The following is a 17,395-nucleotide window of genomic DNA, read 5'->3' as shown; positions in this document are numbered from 1 at the left end:
CGTTTTTGTTAAAATGTAGCATTCCAAAATGTATTCAAAATTATACTTTGATCAATTATTTGGTTCAGCTATCGAGTCCAATTTACTAATTCAAGAGGAAAAAAAATCAGGTAAAATCTACTAATTCTTGCAAGAAAAACTGTGATATCTTTAAAAGCAGATTTCAGGATAATTAGTCATTTTTTAGGGGAAATGTTTTCGAAAACAATCCTTTTTGGTAAATTTCTCAACTTTTTTGGGGTACAATGTACTAATTGCCGTGAGTGGAATTTTCTAAATTGAAGTACATTTGACTTATGTTTGAGTAAAATGTACACATTTTGGGACTAAAATTAGCTACGTACATCTCAAGAGTAAAAAACTATAGTTTCAAGGAAATTCACAAATTAAGGTAAATGTCCTCAATATTCTGAGACAAATTGTAAAAAATACATGTTTTAAAAGTACAATTAATACACATTTGATGTAGTTTTTAAGTGAAATTAATTTGTGAAAGATAAACAAATTACTTTCCTAGATAAAATGTACCTAATGTAATAGTTTACTACTTTATATTTTGAGGAACTAACATGAAGAACTACAGTTTTTGAGAGCATCTGAGCAAAACCTTCATACATACTGTTCAGGCAAAAATGCATTTCTGGTTCATATCTAATAAAGTTCCATGTAAAACTGACTCATTTTTTAGCTAAATGTACAAACTAAATGTTTTAATTCAGTTAATCAACAAAATGTTTGCACAAAATGCACCCAAGTGAAATCTATTTTTCGTAAAATTCTTTTAATTAAGTACTACATTTTGAGCACATTTCTCTGATTTATTAAGATTGAGTTAATTAGTTTTGGCTATAATTTGCTTAATTAGAATGAACTGAGAATTACAATAGAATCAAATTGATTGCAATTTTAAGCACACTTTTATATTGTTATTTTTTTTTTTAAATCAAAGATTACATTTGACTGGGCAAATTATTGTTTTGTCAAGAAAGTTGTGCAGGCAGTGTTTAAATCACAAACCTATACCACAAGCTTGAATACAAATGTCTTTATTTCAACATTTGTTAAATTCCGATGCAGGTAATTTAAGATGCAGGTAATAAAAAAAAAAATCAAACACAAACGGGAAAAAGTGATGATTTTCTAAACTCCGTTCTTATCTAATTTATCAGAAGAACATATAGAAAATGTAATATGTAGGCAGGTTCGTCCAATCTACCCTCTGACCCTGAACGGTGCACTGATCAAACACTTCTTTTAATGTAAAATGGAGAAAGGAAAAAATATATATTTTTGGTCGATGATAAAGAATTCTTTACAAGTTACCCAATAAGAACATGCCAGGTTTAAAGATGCAGAACAGAAAATATTTCTCATCACTCTTAATCAGGCAACGTGGTCTACCATCACTATGACAACATGGAGTTTAGCAATGTGCCCGCTAGAGGGCAGCAGAGCGACTAAGCAGAGACGTCTGTTCTGTATTTGGGTCAAAAAATAAACCCTCACTAGCATCAATTCTCAGAGTGCCTCTGGCTGTGAACATGGAGATGCAGAAGAATCCACGGGGGAGGAATCAGGTAACAAAACAAAGGCTGCATAGCTTGGGGACCTATTAACAGCATGAAAACACTGCGCTCCTGGGGACCTAAACGATGACATTATTGGTGATATTATTATTGTGACTCATGGGAGGACTGTGTTTGAATGCGAGCTGGGAGAGCAAAAACCTGATCAGCACAGGATCGCAACTTTTAGATGAACCTAGAAGTGGTGGCTGAGCACAGGGTGACTAGAAGTGATAGGGGGTGTGTGTGACCCAGTTGGACAGCTGATCTTTGCTGCGCTTGGCTGAGTTGTGGGTGGTAAAGAGGGACTTGAAGACCTCTGACTTCTCCTCCATGTCCTGGATGGACCTCTTGCTGGCAGCAGCTGATGAAGACTTTGCATCTATAGAGGATCCTGAGGGTCCAGCTGCATCTGGGCATCAAAACAGGAAACGACAGGGATCCAAAACAAACCAGGATGATGAAGATGTTGATGACGAAAAGAAGCCAAACAGAGAAGAAAGAGGGAAAAGGAGACAGGATTAGGACGGAGCATTACAAACAGCCTGTTTACATACCAACAATGTTCATTTCCTACTAAATCTAATTGTTCCTGGATAATGATGATTGGCGATGTTCTGTGACAAAGCAGGAAGTACTTTGTAGGAACTAGGTTGAGACAAATTCACTTTCACTTTCACTCCTTTGCCTTCTTCATTAAGTATGATGGATGATTGTAAGACTTAAACAGAGAAGAACGTAGGTCCTTCACTTTGTTATGTCTAACATACTTAAGTCAAATTAATCTAATGAATTTTTCAGGTCATCCTCATCCTTCATCCTTCACTTCAAGCCCTGGTTTGAGGACTTTGACACCAGATATGATGTTTGGCTTCCAAACTAACATATAGACTCATCAACTGTGACCACAATCCTCACATAACCTTGACCTCTTGACCGTAATCGGGCTTTAGTTGCAATGCATTGATATTTTGGGAAAGTCAAATTGAAAAGCGTTAACAGGAAACATTTTGTAGATGCAAAAGCTCCACCTGAATGCTGCCAGCATGTCAGTATGTAAATATAGAAGGCGTTATGTGAGGTGTGACTTGTCCTCTGTGTCTGCATGAACACAACCCGACTCCACTCCACTACCTGACTGGCTGCTCTCACTGCCATTTTGTAGTGAGCTGCTCCCGTCTACGTCCACTGGGGGGCAGCACAAGTCCTCTGTGGAGGGAAACGGCACAGATGTCATTAGTACAGAGGACAAATGCTGCGAGATTTGGTTCAAAACAGCAATCGAGGATTATTAAACTTATATTTAAACAAATAAATGTACATTTTAAGTTGGATATAGATTTTATTCGTATGATGTTTGTGTTCAATCTCTACTGAAGCAGAAGGGGGAAAACTACACAAAGGTTGCAATGGTTTTATTGTTCATTTAGGGACTATTAAAGAAAAACATTTTCCCTGCCAAAGCTTTATTCTCATGTGAGTGGAGATCATTGTGCTGTAAATAGCACTGGATGACTAAACAGGAAACCACACCAAGGACACACAAAGCTGCACTTCTTGGCCCTGTGATTTACACTCACAGGACTCTACTGTGATATTCCAATTATGATTCATGCAGCATTCCCAATTTCATCACTCCAAGGAATCTTTTATCATCAGAAAAGTGTTGTGGGTCAATAATAGATAGATATACTTTGTTGATCCCAAACTGGGAAATGATAAGTGAGGGATGAGTGGAAACCTGCTTTACCAACACACTTCTCTCCAGGACAACAGAGATAAAGGCTGGCAGGCCAACCAAAATCATTTGGGTATGATTTGAATAATGAAATGATATCCTTGTTAACTTAATCTATGGGATTCAACAAACATGGGCAATTTAGAAAGCCTGTTACTGCTGACTTACAATTGTTTGATGGGAGGAAAGTAGTCCCTGCTGATCACAGGGCTTAACACATCGCCCCTGTGACACTTTGTTTGTTTAAAGAAGAGCCGATGAAGTCACATATGTTGCAATACATCACCCTAAATGTTGAAGCCCAGTTTATGATGTGAGTATCGTGAATGTGCTGTAGTTCAGTACCTGCTTCACGCAAGGTTTCGACTAAGAACAGATGAAGTCACCTGTGGCGCCTTGTTCTTGTTTATGGAAATGCCAACCAAATGTGTACGACCATGTGGCGTGTTCTGTGGAGCCTGCAGGGACTTTGCACGAACCTTTTGAGTCGGATGGTGTGGGAGCGCTCGCAGCAGCTTTGCTCTTCTTTGATTTCTAACAAGATGGAAAAACAGGTTCTCAAATACAAAATAAACAAACCAAATGACTCAATGGAAACCAGGATCCCTATGAATGAATGCACTGAAATATTTGACACTGTATTCATCTCTCAAAAATCAAGACTTCATTCCGGAGATGAGATTTGAAAAACTGATAAGATCCCACCTTGGCTTTGGCCTTTGCTCGCTTCACTTCCATCTTCTCTCTCAGCTTCTCCACTTCCTCCTTGGTGCCATTCAGCACAATGGCGTCATCGCCTCGAAAAGAGTCCCCGCACTGAAACACAAACAACAACAACAACAACAACAAGTGAGAAGGCTAACAGGAAAGTTAGTCCGACCTCAGGCTCAACAGGATGGGTCGGGAAAAAGCAAGACGACACTTTCCACTACACATCCGTAACTTTTAAAATATTTCCATGAGGTGCATATTGATCCAAAATGTTTAAGTTTAATAATGTATACCTGCGATATGCAACAAAGGTTCAAACCTTTTCGCTATTTAACTGAAAACTCATTCCACATCATATGGGACCACCAGCAGGCACACATTAGTGACATAAGAAGACTTTGGTTGAACCGTCTGTGTCGTTGGTTGTAGTGTTAGCACAACAACCAATGTTGACAACAACACTCATGCAAAATCACATTTCCATGTGTTTGCATCTCATCAAGGCAACAATGGAGACAGGCAAATGTACAGAGTTGATACAAATGTGCACATATTGATGGATGATTGGGCGAGAGAGTCAACGTCTTTCAGAAGACAATGTGTCGTCTGAATAGTAATTCGTCTCAGAAACTGATGGAACTGACATTTCTTGGTAAAACCTTAAACGGCTTTGTATTCTGTTCAGTTAACATATGATTGTTTAGTTGTCACCACCTTTATTTGACCTGAGATAGAAGGTGAGTCAGTACAGAGAGCCACTTCACTTCTGCAATTACATGGATTAGAAAAGAATCCAACTACACTTGCTCTTCTCTATTGCTCAATCTAAGGATCAAGTACGTTCCTGTAAACTGCAGGCCTGAAGGAAAACACACCCACATTCATACGAATATCAAACCCCTCAGCCTCCAGCAGGGGGTGGGGTGGGGTGGGGGGGATCCATTGTGTGAAAAAGTGCAGGTTCAGTGGGTGTGACCCCTGACCATGTGCTCTGCTCAACACAAGAGGGATAAGCTCAGAAGCTGACCACGCAGCAAACACTCTTCCTCTCTGCTGAGGTCAGAGAGACATAACAAGAAATACTCACCCAACAGTATTTCACTTCCACCAAGCAACGCCTCAGATACCAAAGTGAAACTGACTGAGACATGAGATCGTGACTCAAGAGGAAGCGGATGTGTCTGGGCAGATATGAAATCGGGGCGAAAAAAACTGAGAAAAAAGAAAAAGATGCGACGACGAGCCGGAAACTAACGAGAGAGCCGAGGAAAGCATGTGTGTCAGGTGTGTGTGGGTGTAACTGCTGGCAACGCGGCAGGGACAGACTCTGTCTCATGGGTATGTGGGGGGAGCCACTTCACCAGCGATGAATGAGACAAGGAAGGAAACACACACACACGCACACGCACAAAACATTCACTCTCCAGCTCAGCCAGCGCACACAGCCGCACTGAGACACTACTCAAACCTTCAAGTGTATGGGATACACCTTCTACATATCCTACGGAGATGCCGACGGGACCGACTCCTGCTCTTTGTCTGCATCTGGATGGATTGTTGAGACACGTCCAGTATTTCAGTTCAGAAAGCTGCTGCCGATGATCCATACCTGCTTTTCAAGTCAAAACGACAGGCTCAACCACCTCTAAGGTAAACTGCTCAGGCCGATCTTTACGATTGTAGAGACGTACACATACTGGGTGTTGTCTTTGTCTATGTCACACATCATAAGCTTTTAGAACCAATGTCAGACCTTTACCCTTTTGACACAATAGAGGAAACGCTCCACACACACCCTGCATTTGGTTCCACAATACAAAAGTCTCTTGCATTCACATCTGCTGTCGCGTTTGTATTTTCTGTTCCTGTGACTTCCTGCGTTAAGGTTGGGCGAGGGCTATGTGGAACTGCTCAACCTGACCTGAGATTTCAGTAGAAACCTACACATTTCCATGGCAACTCCCCTGTGGAGGTCTGTATCGCTAGGACAGTGCAGGGAATAGCAGCGCCAGAGCAACAAGGGGAGCCTGGTGGAGATGCTCTACTTGTGTGTCACTAATAATAGATGTCCATGGCTCCTCTGATCTAAAGGGGACAGGAGGGTTTAGAAACACATTTCTACACCCTGCCCTTGCCGATTTGGAAAAGTTTAAGTCCCCTCTGGGCATTGCGACTTCCTGTGACATCCCTAATATTTTACCCCCTTTCCCCCCCTGAGCCTCCTTCACCAATCCGTCCTGATGTCGTCCATATCTAATCCCATTTTGTATTCCTTGTGGGTGCAGGAGCCTTCAGGACAATTGTTGAGGAATCTGGATGCAGGAGTTCACGGAGGAGGAAGAGTACTATGCCCCTATTATGCCAGACAAAGCACAGGTGCCTGTTGTTGTGCCTGGGGTTGAGTGTTCTGGTCTATTTGGCTATTTACGTGAAGACGCCGCCTCCGGAGTCTCAGCCCCAAGAGGAGACACCGAGCTGCAGGCCCTTGTCCCCTCAATGTGGCGCTTTTCTGCCCGGTCGTGAAGACGGCGTGCAGTGGCACCGCCGTGACTGCCAGGTAGGCTTTGCTTTTGTGATCATGACTTTATTACCTCATTTATTGTCCCTTGAAATGCAACACTGCTTTATTAGTTAACATAGTTCTATCATTCCGTTCAGTTACTACTGCACTTAAAATCTCTTTCTCTGTCAACTTTAGGAGGAAAGGTTAATTTTGAACAGTCATCTGAACTGTTCCAGTTTGCCCAGTGACCTCCACTTCATCACGCAGCCTCTGAGCCGCGAGGAGGAAGACTATCCTTTAGCGTTCATTGTGACAGTTCACAAGGAGCTGGAGCTTCTTGTGCGCCTGTTGCGGGCTATTTACATGCCGCAAAATGTCTACTGTATTCATGTGGATGCTAAGGCTCCGATGGAGTACCAGAGGGCTGTAGACAAGCTGGTCAGCTGCTTCCCAAATGTCCTCCGTTCCAGCCGCAGCGAGAGGGTGACCTACGCTGGGTTCTCCCGCCTCCAAGCAGATTTGAACTGTATGAAGGATCTAGTGTTTTCCAAAATACGTTGGAAGAAAGTAGTGAATATGTGCGGACAGGACTTCCCCGTCAACAGCAACCTGGAACTGGTGCGTTACATGAAAAGCAAACTGTGGCGGAATCGAAACATGACACCCGGGACCAAGCAGCCTCCGACGATGAGGCACAGGACAGAGCTACAGCACAGAGAGTTCAAGGGGTCACATGTAGCCAAGACGGGACGGAAGAAGGGTCCTCCTCCGCACCATCTGCAGATGTATTTCGGAACAGCCTACTACGCTCTAACGAGGGACTTTGTGGATTTTGTTCTGAAAAGCCAAATAGCCTCCGACCTGCTGGAATGGTCCAAGGACACGTTCAGTCCAGACGAGCACTACTGGGTCACACTGAACCACATCCAAGGTAAACCACTGCTGATTTAAGGTTCCTATCCGCTGCAGCGCAAAACCTGCTATCCATATTAATTATTAGCTACTGTGATTGTGATGTTTAAACAAAACGGGGAACGTGGAAGTTATACGTTACTTAAGCTGGAACAAAAGGAACAAACGAAGGCAGCGATAATGATTTCAGCCCCCCCCCCCCCCCCCCCTCCCCGCAAAGTTTATCCAAGCGTATTACCACGTCTATCTTTGGTTTCATTCTTGTTCAAACAGGAAGTTACACAAGCTTGGATATACGGAGACTACAAGGCAAATGTCACGGAAGGGGAAACCAGAAAACCCATCGAATGTTTTTTGCTTTTTAACAAGGCACAAAGACAAATATGTGCATGCAACCAAATTTGCTGCTGAAGCCCCCCAAAAAAAGTTGTTGTGCCCCCCCCATACATAACAACGGGGAGGAAGAAAAGCTGGGAAAAGCGCTGTATTAAATGAGGCGTAGATCTGGGAAGAGAGGTAACACTGCTGCGAGATCATTCAAGATGGTTTCCTTCCCTTTTATAATCAAGTAGCAAATCCATTGTTCTGTTCAAATTCCCTCCAATTCTTCAGAATCTCAACATACTTTAAAACACATCGCACCAGTAGCGGAAACTGTAAATCACCGCTGGGGATTTGTGACCTATTTACATGATTTTCCATGATACAGAATTAGATTGTGTGCTTTTGAATCACTGGTGACAAGTACATTCGCTCAACGATTACATTTTCAATCGTGCAATAATGATTCATTCTGTGTCGGATAAAGAAGCTCCAGGGAGCTACGTGAACGGAAGCTGGGAGGGATCCATCCGGGCGCTCAAGTGGAGGGATCAAGAGAACCAACACAAAGGCTGCAAAGGTACAGTTCAATACAAGATGAGATGAGTGGAACTATGAAGACTCTTTGTGGTTTAAGGTATAATCATGCATCATAGTTGCATAAAGTAAGAGTTTTTAAAAGCCTTATTCAAACATGACCTCATGGCTCCTTTCTGCCCTGCGGTAAAAGCCTGGCTGCTTCTTACTCTTTGTCTTGGTTGTGTGCGGCTCTTTGGCTCCAGACGGGCTTACAGGACAAATTACTGACTAGGAAACTCAGGAGGATTAACGTTTATCTGATCTGGGATTCTCTCTAATACATTTAAATGACCTGCTGTAGCTTACAATAAGCCACGCAATGATTCAAAGATAAATAATGCCTTTTACGCAACGATCAAAGACATATCTGATTAGCCTAGAGCAGCCACAGACACACACCTAAGTAGAGTTAAAAGTCTCTTTGTCTATTTCCAGGACATTATGTGAGAGATATCTGCGTGTACGGCATGGACGACCTGCCGTGGATCATCAACAGCAACAGCATGTTTGCCAATAAGTTTGAGAGTGCAACCTTCCCCGAGGCTCTGGACTGTTTGGAGCAGTGGCACAGGCTGAAGGCGCTCAGGCAGGCCGCCGTGCCCGTCCGCAGGTCGTGGCTGCTCGGCGTGCCTACCAATGCAACCACCCTCTACGTCAATATCAGCAGCTCGGGGGGATGAAGTCCACTTCTGGTTTCCTCAGTAACAGATGGATTTAGGTGCAGTTCAGATAGCCAGCGCTCGTTCAGAGGCTGTGAATGTAGTCAAGTGATAAAGGAGAAACTGAACTGGATAGGAAAAATGCACTGAGCGTTCCCAATCTGTTCAGCACTGATGAGTTTGACTATTACACTGTAAAAAAAGAAAAAAAAAAAAAGTACAGAAGCTTTGGGACGCGTTGGGTCAAATATACTGAGATGTACACTTCATGCCAGTAAGTGCGTTGAAGCTACTCCTCTGTGGGAGGCCACGCACAGCACACATTTTTAGGTGTGTGTGTGAAAAGGAGCAGGATGGACAGTCCTAAAACTATGCTGCAGCTTATTGTGCGGTATTTGCTGCTGCGGTGTCTGACTGCAAGCCGCAAAGCTCGACATAATGTAGAACACTGTACGTATGCACTGCCTATAACCACCTGATGCTAATGCAGCTATAGAATGTGTAGCAAATGTAGTAAAAAAGATGATAATGACAAAAAATGCACTTGAGTAAGTTATTAATGAGTAGATTGATTGTCGGTGAAGGAAGCATATCTATGGTTTAGATAGACTGAACTGAGGAGAAACTCCACAACTCAACATGACTTCTTTATTATGAGAAAGTAATATCACCAAAAGTCAGAATGATGTATGTTAAATTATTTACACTTAACATATTTTTTATACAGTTATATTCTTGTTTGTTATTATTTATTTTTTATCTTTTGTGAATTGTTGCTCAATAAATGTTGCCAGATTTACAACTATTGCTGTTTGGAGAATAAACCTTTGTGTTACAACTGACAAATCTTTATAAACCAAATTTGAGGCATCGGCTGTTTAGGAGGTTTCTTTTGAAAGAGCCCAACATGTTGAGCTACGTCATCACATCATCACACAAAAGTGAGGTAAATCTCAGTGGTATGAAGTGTGTCATGTTTTCCATTGTGTGTGTGTGTGTGTCAGCCCTCACTCCATCCTTCCTTCCTTCCTTCCTTTCTACATCTTCCCTTGGTGGTAATGCAGTTGTGGGGGTGTTGACACACGTGACAGGCTGCACCATTCACATTCAATCTTTAAGGATGGAAAATTACTCAGCAGCATTGAGCACTCCTTATCTAGACTTGGACACACCCAGTCACAGGATACATCACTGGATTCTCCCAAACTGGCCCTACTGGCCCTGCTCAAGTTAACAGAGAGAGAAAGAGTCAATAAACATTTTAAACAAGATGACCAAGTTCACAGGAACTGTTGTTATAAATACACACGCTATCAGCAGCAGAATAATAGGCTGCTCCTGATTACCAGGAAATATTTAGATCCTTCATGACAAACTAAAAGCTTTCCTTTCTTTGGAAATCTTAAGGTCTAAACCTTCAAATAGATTGTATCACTACCATGACGGACTTCTTCTTCTTTTCCTTTCGGCTGCTCCCTTCAGGGGTCGCCACAGCAAGTCATCCGTCTCCATCCACCCCTATCCTCTGCATCCTCTTCTCTTACACCATCTAACCTCATATCCTCCTTCACTACATCCATATATCTCCTCTTTGGTCTTCCTCTAGGCCTCCTGCCTGGCAGCTCCCACCATGTACTCATTCCTGCTCCTATCCATCCTTGTCACTCCCAAAGAGAACCTCAACATTTTCATTTCTGCTACCTCTAACTCTGCCTTCTGTCCCTTCCTCAGTGCCACTGTGTCCAAACCATGCAACATTGCTGGTCTCACCACTGTCTTGTACATCTTTCCTTTCAATCTCGCTAATACTCTTTTGTCACACATCTCTTCCTTCTCCGCCCGTTCCAACCTGCTTGCGAACGTTTCTTCTTCCGCACTCTCCGTTGCTCTGGACTGTTGACCCTAAGTACTTAAAATCCTCCACCTTCTTTATCTTTTCTCCCTGCAACCACTGTTGCACTTGTGTCCCTCTCATTCACACACATGAAGGACACAAGGGTGAAATCAAGGGTGAAATCACAAAGGTTAAATCAAGGGTGAGATCTGACATACACAGCAATAAAGACAAACAGACCATGAACGCATGCCCACTGATTACTCGCAGCACGACGGCCTCTGGAGACTTCTTTTCCAGCTGCGCTTTCTTTTCCAGCGGTCATGACGTCTGCAACTCACCGGGGATTCTGGCACTGGAGACCTTATATGTCGTTTCTATCTGACGCAACTAGAGATAGCTGGTTTGCTTGTGCTCGGTGGCTCAGCAGATAACACCACAATACTGCATTCATTTCAAACCGTCTCCATTGATCATTCGTGTTGCTTGGTAACGACAAATCTGAGCGGACAAAAGCGACACGTGGGATTTCCCACCGATCGATCTTCTGACACATTCTGTTCACTCTATTCTACAACCACACACACAGCGGTCTTTTGCCATACCTTTGTGACCAAAGTTCAAACGGAAAAGCAAAAGAAATTCAGGGCAAAAGCCAAACATTGATTTAGTTACCTAGTTTAATTTACCTCGAGTTCCTTTTGCTCCAAAATGACTTGAGTTATTGTTTCAAAAGGAATTGGCTTTCAAATATTATCCCTTCTTTATAAAGCACATATGTATATACTGTATCTATCTGTATCTCATATTTATGGCTTATGAGACCTGGGGGCATCTCAGGTCATCTGGGACTGCTTTGCTGATTGTTCCCAGGGTTAAACCAGGCCCAGTGAACACGTCAATAACAGACTTTGGCACATCAAGTGGCACCAACTCAAAGATCCTTTAAAGAAATAAAAAATAAAGATTAAATAGGTTTATTTCCCTATTCTTACGATTAAATGTGTGTCCTATTTTTACACTGTAACTGCACTTCCTTATTGCTGTTTATTTTACTTTTTTGAAAATCCTTTGCATCTTTTTTATTGTTTTTGTGCTGTAATAATAGAGCCCTTCTGTAAGCGCTGATAGGATCTGAAGCATAGAATTTGTGAGAACGAACACCTTCAGGGTTAACACACTAAGCCCGTCAGTTGTCCTACTTCAACACTTCCTGTGTGTAAAGAGGACTTCCTGCACTTGAGCATTTCCAGATGACCACAAATGTGACATACGTGACAATGTCGCCTCGTGCAGTGTTGAGACATCTCCTGAATGAGTAAATCAAGTTCCCAGACTTCGATGACCTGAGCCAACCTGACCTTCCACAATATTCAAACCTCAGACTGCCCTGTGGATTAATTTCATGCAAATCATTTGAAATGGTTACTTTAAGTTACTCGGATAGATCCAGAACGGACAACAGAGAACCCTTAGACGGAAAGCACTTTAACCTTAGTAGTAACAACATAGACAATGATCAGATCAGATTCTAATTCAATCATTAGCAGAGTTTACTCTTTGCGATCATCTGCGTCACGTGTCCATCTAAGCTTGAGTCTCTTCACAGAGAACATTTTCCCACAAGCAGCATAATAAGGGTTCTAAAGACAATTTCTATTTCTGGCAAAGTCAAAGAAGTGATCGGTCCCAGAACGCATCCTGTACCACAAGAACCCTGACATTCTCATCTCAAAATAGCCTGTGCCTGAGAAATTAAGACCGGAGCATCATTTTCTTGAAACTAGCGCACCAAGACCCAAACTAGGTCACGAGCCTGCTTCTGTGGTTTCCTCATTTGACTCGCTGTTGCAAATGGGTGGAGAAATGTGCTGGTGGTGACTTGCAAGGAAAGGTTTGATTCCCACCGCACTAGCACGGATGATGTGGAGGAGTGGCCTAAGTGACGATTATGTTTTTAGTCTTTGGTGTAGACACAACAACAACATTAAGAAGATACAACAACACAAAGACAACAAACACATTAGGAAAATGCCCATCTGTTGTTTTGATGTGTATTTTCGCGTGTATTTTTGCATTTTTCTGATGTTTTTGTGTTTTTAACCTTCTCGCATTCTCTTGTGTTCTCTTAATGTGTTGTGTTTCAATTCAAAGCAGTCATCCTCCAGGTTGCTTGGATCCGATTCAGTGCATTGAAAGTCCTGACTTTTAACTGCCGTTCTTATCTAATCGACAACGGACTGTGAATCTGGAACCATGCCAATACTACACTGCTAAAGTGTAGTCTTATTTGCTAATGCATTACCAGCAAGAGATATCAGCAAGTGAAGAATACTGGTATCACTCAGGGGGCACAGAAGGAGAACACTTAACCTAAATAAAGACCAAGATGGAGTAAAAGCAGAAAAAACAGATACATGGTTGGTAAACGGAACGGATCCTTACCTTGTGGCAGATGTCTGTCTTGACCTCCTTCATGGCTCGGTCGGAGAAGACACAGCCACAAGTCTGCAGGTAACAGAACCTGGAAAAGGAGAGACAAGAGAGGGCAATAAAGAAGCGTGAAAGGCTTCCTCGCAGGCTGCTTGTACACACGGCTATGCATCCAATATAACTGTAAATCAATCAGTATTTACTTATGCTGCAATTAGGGCAACATAGAACAAAACCTGTCATGCCACCTATTAATGTAAGCTTATAGACTTAAAGTTAGAGTTAAAGGGTTAAAGATCAGGGGCCTGTACTACAAAAGGAAGCTCAACTGACCTTCGCCTTGTCTGTGTAAACTGGTTTGACACAATCCAAACACTGCAACCAGGCTTAACCTAACCATTAACTGCTAATCAATGTGATTTGTTAAAGCCAGCCTTCTTAACGCAGCCCTGTGCATGCTCTCATCAGAGATGGCATGCATGAAAATGTAGAGAGTGTTTCTCTTCAACTTACAGCCCTTTTGATTTATAAAAACGGGAACCTTGCTTTGATTATATTTGACTAATTCCTTCAAAGAAAAACAAACATTGACACAACTATGAGGCTGATGACAGTTTACTTATTGTTACCTGTGCTTGCCATTCATCTCCAATCCCACAACAGGACAGATGAACATGCCACAGTGAATATCCTCATAGCGGTCTCCTTTGGAATTCCTCCTCTCTCCCTCCCACTCAGGGTTGTCTGTCAAGTTCAGCTCCTTTATATCCTGAAAGAGGGAAAGTGACATATAAAAGATAGAAATGACCAAACTTCTCTCTCGGATCGTCAACGTTACAACCTCCAAAACTGTGATAAGAGTGAAAAAAAAGTATTAGTGTTGAGAACGTTTGCATTTGAGTTAATGCACTTCTGGGGTGACTTACCTTTATTCCACGGATGTGTGTGACGGCCTCAGTGTTGGGTCTCTCAGCAGTCTTATCCAGCAGGTACTCAATGACTGCATCTTTGTTATACAGCCTGAAAGACAATATATGACACATGTATCATTGATTGAAGTTAACAAAGCCTAACTGTTTGTGTCAAGAATACTGGACTAATTCTTGCCTTTCTTCATTAACTACTGAAACTGAATTAATTTGTTACTAACAATCAAAGCCAATCATGTCCCAGCTATCTCCATTTCTAAAATATTAAAACCGTATCAACTTTTAAAACGCTTCTCTGAGCTGCAACTACGAAAAGGCATTAATTAATCCAATTTCTTTAGTAATCTAAACATTCTACAAACTTATTTCTGCTATAAATGGGCTAGAACAAACATCTATACAGCATTTGGTCAGTCGTCTTGACGAATAAAGTGTGTCAGACTAAGAAGTTTAATATATTATCTTGTATTTTTGTCTAAGAGTGAACGGAACAGACGCCTCTCACCTCCCCAGTTCACAGGTCACGATAGGCCGCTTAAGTTTTTCCTGGCTCAGGGCGCAGTACTTCCATTTGGCGGCCAGCTCCGCATTTTTATCAACCTAAAAAGCAAAGAAAAAACAATCTGTAACTCCTCCACTGCTGTCAAGGTAAACTAATTTAGCCTGCTAGGTGGCTAACGCTGAGTTAATTCCTGCCAGCTTCCGTCAACATCGACACAACGGTAATAAATTAGTAAAGAAACTCCGCGTAACGTACCTTTTCGACCTTTTTGGGTCCTTTAACCAACTCGTGTCTTTTAGGAATAGTTCCTCCGTCGCATCCCATCTTTAAAAAAAGGAGTATTAGCTCTACTTAGCTATCGGCTATCAAACAGCTTCCAAACAGGATGTGCAGGCGATGTAAACAAACGACGAGATAAAAGCGAAGCTCGCGGGATGTGGGGGATAATTTTTGTTTCGCCCCCTAGTGGTTGAAGGATCGAAACGTTTCAGTTGTATTGTGCGGATTCAGCCACAGGGCGGAAGCATCGCTACACTTATGACTTCACTCATCTAGGACCAGTAAAGCAGCTCCTATGAGTGTCGTAAATCTACCATAAAATAAAATAAATAAGACTCAAAAGAATTTCAGAAAATACAGAAAAATATTCAGTAGTTCGTTTGAACAAAATCACACATGCATCTTACTAAAAATATGTCCATCAGTCCCAAAGCATTGTTTTTATATGTAATACAAATATCACAATTTAAACATAGGCCCTGTTTGTAGAGACATGACTGTGGTATTGACACATTTGCTGCTTTAAAACAATTTCAGTTTACTTGAAGTGTGTGAAGAATAAAACACAACCACCGGGATCACTGTAGCCATATCTGGAGATTTTAAAAAATAAACAGTCCCACACAGATTACTTCACGGTTTTATTGCCCATCCATCTATTAGACCTTCTTCTGGCAGCCATTAAAACACAGTACTAGTAAGTGACATTAGTCTGGCTTTCAGGCCTGTTGTCAGAGTGGTCTAAAGATGAAAGTTTCCTTGGAAGATAGTTCAATGAGTGCTAATGAGATCTGTTTCCTGTGCCTTGCAGGCTGCAGATTAGTTTACCATCGACGGCACTGTCCAAGAGCGACCATTAGTTTGGGGTATGGTACCTCAGTGGAGACATCTCTGGCTGCATGACGGATAATCTGTGTAAAAGAAGGCTGAAAAAGAAAACTGCCTCAGACTTCATTTAGGCGGAGAAAATAGATTCGAGCTATTCATGTTCTCCCTTCGAAAACCAGATGTTGTCATGGTTGCGAATCGTAGAGAAATTAACAAACGTAAACACAGAAATATTTCTCCATTTCGCCTGTTGGTTCGATTGGTTCTTCCTGTAATTTATAAATTGTGTTATGTGTCTTATTGAATTTCCCCCTTTCTCACACAGAGCTAAATGTTTAGTATGGATTTTCATTAGAGACAATGGAGTGATAGCTCTGTTAGCAAACTATCTTTGAAAGAGTGGAGAGCCCCAGGCCGATAGTGCAAACCAACACCCCAGGAACACACAATGCACAATGGCCATCGGACAAAAGGAGAGAAGAACAATGGGCTATTATCTCTGTCCTGCATGTTTTTCGGTTTTTAAACTATAAGGATGGATAAGTGTAACAATTGGTTTCCATGCTAAATTATTTTTATTTTTGAATACTATGTGTATTCATGGCATTCTTGTATTTGATACACACACACACACACACACACACACACACACACACACACACACACACACACACACACACACACATACATACTGGAGCTTTCTCTTTAAGGGGAACAGTAAAGTTGGTTTCAGTTTGAAGTAAGTTCAACTTTATTGTTACGATGCAGATATTAAATGACTCATCTACGAACACAGGCGATGTGCTTACAGTTTTGAGTGATTTCAGGCGTGTTAGGTTAACATGTAAGCACAGTTTGTACAACCCCGTTGTTGTAGAATCGTCAAAAGGCCAAAGGCAACGCAAAGATGCCTGTGCGCATCAACAGCTCTGGATTAAAGCTGTAGCAGGAACAGAGACATTTGTTTACCGCTTGTCATTTACTCCACTACAGTCCATGCAGCCTTATTGTAACAGACTGTCACAGTTGAATTATCGCAGAATTACGCAAAGAATGACGTTTGTGATAGAATATTCCATAAGTCAGGTTATCTGGGTACATTTAGAAGTTGTTACTGCTTGTGAAAACAGTTCAAGTCAAATGAGTCTACACAATGGAAATATTTCATTGTATTGTCAACATTATCACCATGTTCCACATTTTTGACAGTTGAATGTGAGGAAGGTGCACAGCTGAAAGTGCAGCGTCCTCTCCCCAAAGCTCCCTCTCTGGTCTCTGATTGACCTCCCCACCGCAGATATCTTCCTGGCCCACTGTGGTCCTACCCAGCACGGCTGACCCAAAGCAAACCCCAACCACCGAGCACACATCCAACCTCATGTTTATACTTCCATGATGAATCCAACCTGCCCAATCAGACTTCCACTGACTGGCCTTGAACTGAAACTGAATACATCTTAACCATCCCAGCCATCCGAGGCAGCCAGAGGAGACCAAAGCTGCATTAATTGCACAGACCGGCCCTGGTAGTGCACCGAGTCCAATGCATTTAGCGTTTCTAATTGGGAAGGAATTGCTGTGTTTACATTGGCACTGGTTGAT

The 17,395-nt window shown here is 42.1% G+C and overlaps 2 protein-coding genes across 2 annotated transcripts; one reads left to right on the top strand and one right to left on the bottom strand.

The window, feature by feature from the left end:
* Window positions 1-1,030: 1,030 nt before the first annotated feature.
* On the bottom strand, window positions 1,031-15,105 carry rtf2 (replication termination factor 2). Its single transcript, XM_076140933.1, has 9 exons — window positions 14,942-15,105; window positions 14,690-14,784; window positions 14,182-14,275; window positions 13,885-14,024; window positions 13,268-13,346; window positions 4,009-4,119; window positions 3,783-3,837; window positions 2,700-2,774; window positions 1,031-1,977 (listed from the first exon to the last, which is right to left on the bottom strand). The coding sequence occupies exons 1-9, from the start codon at window positions 15,008-15,010 to the stop codon at window positions 1,790-1,792; spliced, it is 906 nt and encodes a 301-aa protein (XP_075997048.1). The 5' UTR covers window positions 15,011-15,105; the 3' UTR covers window positions 1,031-1,789.
* On the top strand, window positions 5,194-9,318 carry gcnt7 (glucosaminyl (N-acetyl) transferase family member 7). The gene is made up of 5 exons (XM_076140932.1): window positions 5,194-5,664; window positions 6,300-6,571; window positions 6,713-7,448; window positions 8,238-8,330; window positions 8,765-9,318. The coding sequence occupies exons 2-5, from the start codon at window positions 6,362-6,364 to the stop codon at window positions 9,007-9,009; spliced, it is 1,284 nt and encodes a 427-aa protein (XP_075997047.1). The 5' UTR covers window positions 5,194-5,664; window positions 6,300-6,361; the 3' UTR covers window positions 9,010-9,318.
* Window positions 15,106-17,395: the final 2,290 nt, after the last annotated feature.

This window comes from Genypterus blacodes, unplaced genomic scaffold, assembly GCF_046128005.1.
Source record: "Genypterus blacodes isolate CSIRO-AG114 ecotype Tasmania unplaced genomic scaffold, CSIRO-AGI_Gbla_v1 ptg000017l_1, whole genome shotgun sequence".
NCBI classification, from domain to species: domain Eukaryota; kingdom Metazoa; phylum Chordata; class Actinopteri; order Ophidiiformes; family Ophidiidae; genus Genypterus; species Genypterus blacodes.
Note: the sequence above shows the minus strand (reverse complement) of the source record. Positions and strands in the feature narration are given on the sequence as shown.